Source organism: Myotis yumanensis, unplaced genomic scaffold (genome assembly GCF_028538775.1).
Source record: "Myotis yumanensis isolate MYYU_CA2020_CCGP unplaced genomic scaffold, mMyoYum1.0.hap1 SCAF_9, whole genome shotgun sequence".
In the NCBI taxonomy this organism is placed as follows: domain Eukaryota; kingdom Metazoa; phylum Chordata; class Mammalia; order Chiroptera; family Vespertilionidae; genus Myotis; species Myotis yumanensis.
Window position 1 is genome coordinate 74,561,991 of NW_027223760.1, and position 11,266 is coordinate 74,573,256.

The 11,266-nt window shown below is 42.1% G+C and overlaps 1 protein-coding gene across 1 annotated transcript in view; it reads right to left on the reverse strand.

The window, feature by feature from the left end:
- The window catches only part of VPS41 (VPS41 subunit of HOPS complex), a 129,218-nt gene extending 118,381 nt beyond the window's left edge, over positions 1 to 10,837 (reverse strand). Inside the window, exons 1-2 of the mRNA XM_070424727.1 lie at positions 10,793 to 10,837; positions 4,110 to 4,148 (exon numbers count right to left, since the gene is read on the reverse strand). Of these exons, the coding sequence (XP_070280828.1) occupies positions 4,110 to 4,148; positions 10,793 to 10,813 (60 nt within the window). The 5' untranslated portion in view covers positions 10,814 to 10,837. The remainder of the gene's footprint in view (positions 1 to 4,109; positions 4,149 to 10,792) is intronic.
- Between the last annotated feature and the right edge of the window lie 429 nt (positions 10,838 to 11,266).

The window sequence follows — 11,266 nt, forward strand, 5'->3', positions numbered from 1 at the left end:
GCCCATCAAGGCACAGGCCGGCCGGGGGGAGGGGCTGCAGGAGGTTGGCCAGCCAGCCCCGCCCCCAATCGGGCCGGTTGGCTGGCTGCAGTGGCCGTCATAGCAACCGGTCATTCCAGTCGTTCTGGTCACTTGGCTTTTATATATATACTAGAGGCCCGGTGCACAAAAATTTGTGCACTTGGCAGGGAAGGGGGGGTCCCTCAGCCCGGCATGTGCCCTCTCGCAGTCTGGGACCCCTCGGGAGATAACGACCTGCTGGCTTAGGTCTGCTCCTGGGTGGCAGAGGGCAGGCCCAATCCCTAGGTGCAGCCCCTGGTCGGGCTCAGAGCAGGGCTGATTGGGGAGTTGGGGCACCGCCCCCTGTCATGCACAGAGCAGGGTGGATTGAGAGGTTGCGATGCCACTCTCAGTCACACTCAGGGTAGGGCTGATTGGGGGGTTGGGGCACCGCCCCCTATCACACTCAAGGCAGGGTTGATGGGGAGGTTGCGGCGCCACCCCCTGTGATGCACAGAGCAGGGCCAATCAGGGGGTTGGGGCGCTGCCCCCGTCATGCACAGGGCAGGGCCAATCAGGGGGTTGGGGCTCCGTACCCTGTCACGCACAGAGCAGGGCCCATCAGGGGGTTGGGGAGCTCCCCCTTGTCACGCACAGAGCAGGGCCCATCAGGGGGTTGAGGAGCTCCCCCCTGTCACTCACAGAGTAGGGCCGATAGGGGAGTTAGGGCACCGCCCCCTGTCACACACACAGCAGGGCGGATCAGGGGGTTGGGGCGCCGCCACTGTCACACTCAGGGCAGGGCCGATGGGGAGGTTATGGCTCTACCCTGTCACACACAGAGCAGGGCCTTTGGGGGAGGGGGTTGGGGCGCCGCACCCTGTCACACACAGAGCCGCAGGGCGATCAGGGGGTTTGGGCGCTGCCCCCTGTCACGCTGATCCGGTGCCAGGAGGCCTCATGACTCCGCTGATCCCGGTGCTGGGAGGCATATTACCCTTTTACTATATAGGATAGAGGCCTGGGGGCCAGCTGGTTTGCCCTGAAGGGTGTCCTGGATCAGGGTGGGGGTCCCCACTGGGGTGCCTGGCCAGTCTGGGTGAGGAGCTGAGGGCTGCTTTCAGGCTGGCAATTGACTGAAGCTCCCAACCACTCCTTTTTTTTATTTTTTTATTCTGGGCCAGCTTTAGCTCTGGCTCTAGCTCTGAGGCTTCCTCTGCTATAATCAAAACAATGTATAACTCTAGCTCTGAGATCCCGGCTGGCTGAAAGCTGGTTTCTGGTGTTTTGTTTAGCTTCTATATTTGCAACATAGTTTCTTAGAGTTGTAGCTCAGAGGCCGGCAAGTCAGGTGGGGAACGTTGCAGTCTGCAGTCACTGGAGCAAGCAAGCCTCATGTTCGCTTCCAGCTGCCTGGCTGCCGGCCGCCATCTTGGCTGACAGTTAATTTGCATAAGGATATGCTGATTAGCCAATGGGAAGGGTAGCGGTCGTACGCTAATTACCATGTTTCTCTTTTATTAGTGTAGACTAGAGGCCCGATGCATGAAAACTCATGCAAAGGGCTCGGCCCTCGCAGCCGCGGCAGCTTGCCTCCGCCCTCGCAGCCCCAGGTTCATCTGGAAGGTCGTCTGGAAGAACGTCCAGAAGGTCATTCGGTTGTCCAATCTAATTAGCATGTTATGCTTTTATTATTATAGATAGATGTTTTAATACCCAGAGCAACCATTAGGAAGTAATACACTCAGGCCTGACCGGTTTGGCTCAGTGGATAGAGCATCGGCCTGCGGACTCAAGGGTCCCAGGTTCGATTTCGGTCAAGGGCATGTACCTTGGTTGCGGGCACATAACCAGTAGGGAATGTGCAGGACGCAGCTGATCGATGTTTCTCTCTCATCGATGTTTCTAACTCTCTATTCCTCCCCCTTTCTCTCTGTAAAAAAATCAATAAAATATATATATGTAAAAAAAACTAGTGAGACTAATTAAAAAAAAAAAGAAGTAATACACTCAAAATTATAGAGATGGAGAACAGATTAGTGGTTGCCAGGGGATGAATGTGGGGGACAGAGTGGCCATGACTATACAGGGTAGCAGAGAACCTGATGATGAACTGTTCTGTATTTTGAATACAGTGGAGGTCACATGAATCTTCACATGTGATGAAAGTGCACAGAACTAAACACACACACAAAAACAAATGGAAATAAAATGGGTGAGATAAGAATAAGTCTGTAGATTATATCAATATCAACTTACTAGTTCTGATGTACTAGGAATATGCAAGATGTTATTACCCTTTGGGAACTGGGTGAAGGGTATACAGAATCTCTCTGCATGTTTTCTTACAACAGCATATGAATCTACCATTATCTCAGAATAAAAAAACTTTTAAAAATCTCAAGAAAAAATGTAGTATATTAGAGTAAAAACAATTCTGGCTTATTTAAAATCTTGGATAAACGAAAGAGGCTAAGAAATAAACCAAACCTTCTCCCTAAATCCCTTGTTAGAAGCTGAGGTGGGAAGAAAGGACATGTGGTTTCAGTCTGGGTTCCACAGCTCTGCAACCCACAAGTTCTGTAACATCAACACAAAGTACTACTATGAAACATACAGAGAATATTGTGTTTTGTTAAAAAATAATAATTGAATTGTTTTGCTAAGTATATAAGCAATGCATTTTTGTTATGGAAAATTTAGAAAACAAAGGCAGATAATGAGAATAAATAAAATAAGAATCACAAAGCCCAGTAATAATATCGTCTTAGGGCCATTTTTTCCCTAAGCTTACATGTGGATTTTGGAGGGTGGGAAGAAGCTAGATTAGATTACGTTCTAAATCAGGAATCAGCAAATTACAGCCACAGTCAAATCCAGCCAAACACCCATTTTAGTACAGCCGTCCAGTGGATTTTTATATTTTTATGTTTATAAACCTACACAATATCCTCTTGACCTTTATAGAAAAAGCTTGCCAGCCCCTGCTCTAAATAGCATTTTTGTAAAAAGCTTTTTTCAATTAAAAAGATAATATAACTCCTTATTTCTGGATAGTTAGCCTGTTGCAAATTTTTATATTATAAAAAGTTGTAACAGACACTATTTTCTAATTAACCATTTTAAATATGTTTATAATCATTATTTTCTAAATAAATAACTTTATGGTAAAACAGGAATTTTAATAAAATTATTAATGTTTTATATAAATTGGCTAGATAATTATCTCTTCTCCGTAAAAGAAATCAAAGTTCAAAGATTCTGAAATTGATACTACTTTGCCTTCTAGTTGAGTAAGTCAAACTGTAACATCACCCAAAATATCATCTTATACATCGGCAGGAGTTCAAAGGAAGTTTTTTGGGTTTTTTTTTTAACCCTGTCCACTTATACAAAAATACATAGAGGAAGAGTCTGGGATAAAATTAGAGAGAGCACAATGAAGTTGGAGGCAGTAGTTGAACAAGAAGTTCGAAGAGCAAGGTTTAAAGTCAGATCACTGGGTTCAAATTCATTTTACCAGCCCAGTGACCAGGGGCAATTTAACTAAACACTGTTTCTTCACCTTGAAAAGGAATTTTTTAAAAACCCTTCCATATATGTCACTTTTTTTCTCCTTAAAATGAAAACTTTAATACAACTTAGCTCCCAGCAGCTTTTAAGGTAACTACTTCCCTTTGGATTTATAAAATAAACTATAATTTCAATGACTCAGAAATTATACCAATGAGCACGCAATATTTATTAAAAGAATGATAAAAGAATAAATATTGCAGAACCTACAGCAGTTATTTTAAATAGGTTTTTTGAATGTCAAGATTCATTTGTAAAACTTTCCATCAATTTTCCCACTGCCAACATGCTTCAGGTTACAATATTGTTCAAGATTAGAAGAAAACTTTTTGTTCCTTTTCCTGTTTGTTTTTTAAACTAATCCATTAAATTTTTTTAAAGACAACTGGCCTGTTCTTCCCCAACGCTCAACTACCTATGGCCCTACTTTACCGCCCGAGCCTTGGAAAGGCTGTATTTATTAGCACTGCAGAACAAGTTCATGATAACCTGGTTGGTTAGCTAGAAATCCCCAGGCTCCTGAATCACCACCTTACCTCAGACTCATCGGTAGATTCTTCAAGAGACACGGTTTCCTACAAAGCAAAGAGGGGGGAAATGGTCAGAATAATGACAAAATAATAAAAAAATATTTTCAAGGGAAAAGAGTTCTTATGTCCCCACCAATATCGGCCTGCCCTTTTCTGGACGCATCTGCAAATACAATGTAAAGGACTCCACATGGTCCAATGCTCACAGACCTCCTACTTCACACCCTGTGGGACTGAGATGGTACCCACATGGTCCAACGCTCACAGACCTCCTACTTCACACCCTGTGGGACTGAGATGGTTACTTGGAGGCTTCACAAATCCAGTTCCTGCTGACCTCCCTCAAGTGGTCAGGAGGTTAACAAATTGTCACGTGAGCAAGCAGAAGGCTCTTCTCTTGCTAAAAATGCAAATCGCTCTGGCAAAGCAGCCTTACCCATCTCAGAAAGGAAGAGGAAAACTGCCATCTCAAAATATCTACAAGCCAATTTTTCTACTGAAAAGCTCTTGTGCTATTAATTATTATGCTATTCATCTGGTTGAGTCAAAATGATTGTCTTGCTTAAACAACATTTACAAAAGAATTCCCCTAGAGTGGTACCTATCAGACACTGGGCAAACAAGCTGTATAATTTATATCCACTCTTTACACCATTAACTGGAAGACAAATTCTGCCATTTAACACAGTTTCCTTCTTGCTGGACAATGAATCTTGCTGCTCTGTGGAAAACAAAGCAAAAAGGGGAAAAATTGACTTGATCCTGCTAATCTCTCACCTGTCCACTGAAAAAGAGAATCTGCTGATGCCATGCATCCTCAAAGAGGTCAGCAAAATGAAGATTTACTTAACGTGCTTATAGATATCAACAGCAATAAAAGGCTACAACTAATACGCTGACACAGAATGTAAGCATTTCACAACAATCCATGAGATAAAGAAAAAAAAAATTGAGGCAAGGGCATAATATTATTTTAGACATAACAATATTTTTTTCCAACAAAAAGAATGAACATTTTTTTAAAAAGTTAGATGCACATATTACTCAATGCAAATTGGATAGCAGGATAAATGCAAATCTGGTGTTTTAAAACATTTTAAGTTCATTCATGGAAAATCAGTAAGAACCCGGCACGTGGCAGGCTGCCTGGGCATCAGTCTAGTGGACAATTTAGCCTCTGCTCTCAAAAAATATCTGGCCCTGGCCGGTTTTGCTCAGTGGATAGAGCATCGGCCTACGGACTGAGGGGTCCCGGGTTCGATTCCGATCAAGGGCATGTACCTTGGTTGTGGGCACATCCCCAATAGGTGGTGTGACGCAGCTGATTGATGTTTCTCTCTCATCGATGTTTCTAATTCTCTATCCCTCTCCCTTCCTCTCTGTAAAAAATCAATAAAATATATTTTTTTAAAAATATCTGTAAAGTGGGATGAAAGTTCCTTGTAATTAAGACTTTTATAGCAGTTCCATCATTAACCATGATGAATATGAGACTCTTCTTTACATTCCAATGCAGCCTATTTCGTTTAATGTTATTCTAAGTATTAGGATGTTCTTACTAATTTGGAGCTACAATCTCTCCACAGTAACTTTTTATTCTTAACACCAATAAGACCCCCAGTTGTGAAGTCCTCAGAATTTTGAGGGTATACACACTGTGGGTTGTGGGTGATAAAGGGAATTTGGGAGAGAAATGGGAGGCTGGAACTTGATGAAGGCCAACTCCAAGCTCTACAGGATGAAGAAACAGAACAAAGACCAGGGCCCAGGAAATCAGACATTAAACACTCCTTCCCAGCAATGTGTGTGACACAGCAGAGCTGAATGGAAAAAGCAGTGTGATAGCTCTCACTGCCTGACACAGGCACAAAAAAGGAGTCTTTTGTGTGATATGTATTTGATATCCTTGTGTCACAAAGTCTCAATTTCAAAAAGTTTTGGGGTACCCAGGGGACTAGGCTGGTTTAGTAGGTAAGATTTTAAAATATCTGGGGAGCGAGCAGTAGCAAGAAGACGCAGGTTACCAAACCTGTTCAACCCACTAGCCTTAGCTACTGCACTCATCTCATTCAGCAAGTGAAGAAGTATCTTGACACCTGCTTCAGCTTGGTGGCTTAGCGACCCAATCCCAAATGTGACTTTGCATCAGAATCATCTAAACTCAGTTGGGGGATTGGCTAATACCTTTTAATACACTCTAACTTCACAGATTCTGATTCAGTGGGTATTAATAGAGCCTAGAATCACAAGCATTTTGTAACAAAAACATGAGGAGGACCAAGTTTCTAGAAGACAAAAGGGCAACAGTGACTGGGCAGCCATGCATAGGGAGCTGCATGAAACCCAGAAGACCCTAATCTGCCAAGGGCTCCCTCTCCAAGGTAGCAATGTGGCTGCTGGGGCGGCTACTCATAGCCAGCTGGTGACATCGGCCTTCAGCCAACCAACCCAGGCAAATATGAGAGAAAAAAACTTACAAGGCCATGAGCATGCCCAGCTAAGCTAAACTGTGACCACACTTTAATTACATGACAGTAAAGAGTGGGCCATCTAAAAATTTCTCTGAAACTGTACTTTTGCAACTTATTTGGGGCTTCTTTTTTCCTTTACTTATAAGTAGAGTTGTTTTTGTAAGTCTGTCTTGGCCAAACTGTAAGAGAAGAGAGGCGTGTATACCTAAGACAAGCCCACATTTGGATGATAAATCACTGTCCTCTTTATAAGACAACCATTTTAATCTGGCCACTTTAAAATGCTTTCTGTCATACTCACAAGAGTCCTGGAGAGTAAAATCGCCAATTTACAGACAAGGAAACTGAGGCACTCAATTATTTACTGCCTTGATTTTTATTTTACAATATGGGGCGCAACCATATGGGAATATACAAGCTCATGAATGTGCCTCTGATAATATGTAAATGCTCTACCATAAGGATAGAATTTCCCTAATTTCTAAAACATAGACAGAGAAGTCTAAAAAGAAACTTTTCTAATTGGTTAAGAAGTAGATGGTCTGATTGATCAACTATTTCAACAGACTAGGTTCCCCGCTGTAGGAAAGATGAAAGGGTACCTGGGGAGCTGGCAGAGTAAGGAGTCTACGTAGGAAAAGTAATCTACAATACATTTAAATTAATAACTTTCAAAAGTTTCAAGTAAGATAAAATAACAATCCAAATTCTATTGGGCCTTACTTACAATTTGACATTTTCAATTCAGAAGGCTATTCTCTCCTCATAAATTCATTTACACATTTTATTAAGACCTAGTACTTGTAAAGCACTAGCCCTGTGAGAGTTACAGACATGAGTAAGCTCTAGTCCTTTATTCTTGAAGACTCAGCAATCTGTGGAAGAGACAAGATCTATACACAAACAACCAGACTTCAAGCAGAATGTTACTCATAAGTGAGGTATGGACAAATACAGAGGGGCATCTGTGATTATGAAGGTCAACTATAAATCATTTTGGTGCTAGATAAAACGGCTGTTTAGAAGATTTCCAGGCAGAAAGCAGGGTATTAGCTCTTCCTGTATAACATATGTAGGTATTTGGGGGAACTACCTTTACCATACTCAGCATAAACAAAGATATCCCAGTAACGCTTAAAAATGTTTATTCATATCCAAAAAGTGATTTTTAGTTTGAGAGTCTATGAACTGTTTTATATTTCATTAACTCGCTCAGTATATTGGTTCTTCCTAAAATTAAAGGGGAGGGCAAGCAATCACCAAAGAATACAACGCTCAGAAACGTTAAGAGGAGAGGTTTAGTTTTCCTTATCATGGGGGGCTGTTTGCATTTACAGTAAAAAAGCTTCCTTTGCCCTAACCTGTTATCAGTTACTTTAAACACATCTCACTACTTAAAGCATTCAGAGGAGAAAAATTATGTCAAAATTTTCTAAAACATTCAGAGTATCAAAACAGAACAATTAGCAAATTTACTTAACTCCACTTTTGAACCCTTTTAGCCCTCAAAAACATGTATAATAAAGGCCGGACTATCTTAGTTGAGATTTTAATTGCTTCCTACTGTAAAATGTGAAATGCACACACAAGCAGAGTGGGAAAAGGCTAACTATTTTTAATCTACAAAAGACAATTTATAGATTAAATACAGGTACAATTATTTATTAGCTTTCTTTAAAAAAAATAAACAGGACAACAATTTGTGAATGTTTGCGTCTTTCTGCAATTAATCATGAGCTTTGAAATTAGATGACTGGAGATTTATTATAGATACAAGTATGAGGAAGTAACTGAAGTTGCCTGGATTTCTACTGTTTACCTGGAAAATTCAATCCTTTAATATGTATTGCATATCAAGCACCACTCTATGTGTCAGGCAAACAGTAGTGAACAAATCGTTGCCATCATGAAGCTTACATCCTAATGGGGAGAATATAGCGAAATGAATATAGAAACATAGAGAATATACAGAAAAAATAGACGAGCATGAAGAAAAAAATGCAGAAGAGTTGCAAAGAATGGTCAGGGAACACTTGGGTCCGGCAGGTATGGTACAGTGGTTGAGTGTCGACCCATAAACTAAGAGGTCACTGGTTGATTCCTGATCAGGGCAATACCTGGGTTGCTGGTTTGATCCTTGGTCAGAGGACATATGGGAGGCAACAGATTGATGTTTCTCTCTCACATCGATGTTTCCCTCTCTCTCTCTCTCTTTCTCTCTCTCTCTCCCCCCACCCCTTAAAAAAATCAATAACCATATCCTCAGGAGAGAATAAAAATGAAAAATAAAAAAAGATAACACTTGGATAAAGACAAAGGGAATGAGGGAGAAAACCCTGTCAATATCTCGGGTCAAAAAAGGGTACAGCATGAACAAAGGCCCTTAGGTAGAAACATGCCACGTTTATTGAAGGAACAGTAAGAGAGCCAGTCTAGCTGATGCAAAATGATAGAAGGGAAAGAAAAACAGTGAAAAATTAGGTCAGAAAACGGGGACAGCGCAATTGGGGCAAGGTCCTGTAGGGCAACTAGGCTATTACAAAGACGTTGGCTTTCCCTCAGAGTGCAATGAGAAGGCCCAGAAAGTTTGGAAGTAGGAGGTGCTTGTCCTGACATATACATCAGAACAAACATTTACCACACAGAATTCTTTTCTGAGGACCAAATGCAAATGTGAACGGATTCTTTCAATTGAAAAGTGCTGTACAAATTCAAAGCATTCTTACTGTATCACTAACATTATGCATGTCTTTCTCCATCAGACCGCTTGGCCAGACTCCTGCACAAAACAGTAGTGATTACCAAGAACAACTGTCTCCATTTCTGCTACCCTATATCTAAGAACATAAGAGCTTCCTTTTTTTTCTTGCTTTTAAATCAAACCACCAAAAAATTATATTTCAATATGAAAGGTGAACAGTATGAAAACCAATCTCACCACTATCATCAAACCCAACAACGTGTCATGAGATGACACGTGCTTAATGAGCATTTTCCTTTGAACTGCCTAGAACAGAAAAGGGAGGCTCCAGTGGTAAGTAGAGACTCTTAGCACTGACCACACAAACAAATTTTCTATCTTATTTCTTAATTAATGTATACAAAGGGCAGATTCTCATTATGTAAGTAAAGTATGTTGCCAATGGTACAAATTATAAACTCCATAAGCTTCTGTTATTGTGATACTAAACAGCTTATCATCAAATCCCTTCTTAGAGGCAATTTTGGATACTGGTGGCCCTGTTAATTTGTGAGGAAAAGCAGTGCTAGGCTTAAAAATGGCCCCGGAAATGGAAAATGAAGGTAGTTCCCCAGGTTCCGGACTTTCTCTGCTCTTTTTGTCTTATTTATGTTACTCTGGCAGCCACCATTGCCTGTATGAATACAACTATCGCAATCACTAATTTCTATCCTAAACTCCAGTGCCACTTTGCCATGGGTTGGCTGGACATTGCCATCTGACCTTCTGCCAGCAACATATCACTCCTCTCCTAACTTTATGCCCAACTTTTACTAAGCACTTCAACCTTGTGTACCAATTCACTCCAACTTAAACCACCTTCCAAAGACGGCACTATATTATCTCTATCTTATCTACCTTATTTCTATCGTGTATCTCTATCTTTAAATAGCTTATATTTACAAGTTAAATAACTAGCCCAAAGTCACATAGTAAGACAGAGAACCAGCGCAGGAGCCTAGTCACTTCTGCTCTAGAACAGATGCACGTAACCGCCACTACACGCCACAGCGACCGAGCTGTGTGTCTAAAGGCAAAAGATGCGAAAAGAAACAAAAAGAAACATCGTTTACTTTCTCCCAGCTCTCCTGCCAACCGCTCCCACGGCCCTCCTTCGAGCGGAAAGGAATTGAAACTCCAGTTTCCTAGCCTCAAAACTCAAGTCATCAGTCACGCCTCCCATGGGCAGTCAGTCCCTGCTGCAGCCCAGGCTGCCTCCAAGCCACTGGGCACAGGCCACAGGGCACAGCCGAGAGAAGAGCCAGCTGTCAAACCCTGGGGGTGTGTCGGGGGCTCTCCCAGGTGCCCTCCAAGAACCGGCATCCCACCACGACTCTGCTCCCGAATGGCCTTTCGCTGCCTGCCCGGCCTGCCCGGCCCGGCCCTCCAGCAGCTCCGCACCTCCACGCGCCCCTTTCCAAGGCCCGGCCACTACACCTTCGTTTACGCTTTCCCTGCCCAGCAGTTGTAGCCTTTACCTGCTCCTCGGCTTCCGCCATGGTGCAGCTGGGGAGTCATGTGACATACCCGGAAATGAGAGAAAAACCAGAGCCCGAGGCCCAGGGCCTGCTGGGAAATGTAGTTTCAGCAGCATCTGAGCCTGGACATCTTTTCTATTTGGTGAGGTTATTAGGCCTTTGTTTCTGCTTCCAACTCGCCAAGTTTAATGAAGTTATGCTTTGCAGAATCTGAACATAACCGTTGTTGATGTTTTATTTTGTTGTTGCCCCTATTTTTCCGTGATAATTATAATATATAATATTTATTTATATTAACTATGTATCAGTAAATATAAAAAACTGGATTTACAGTTTTGCATGAATTATCTCATTTAATCCTTCCAGCAATCCCTACTATTATCCCCACTTATAGAAGAGAATACCGTGCCTCAGAGGTCACACAGCTAATAAGAGACAGAAATAAAATTTAAATTTGGCCTCGCCTGATGCTAA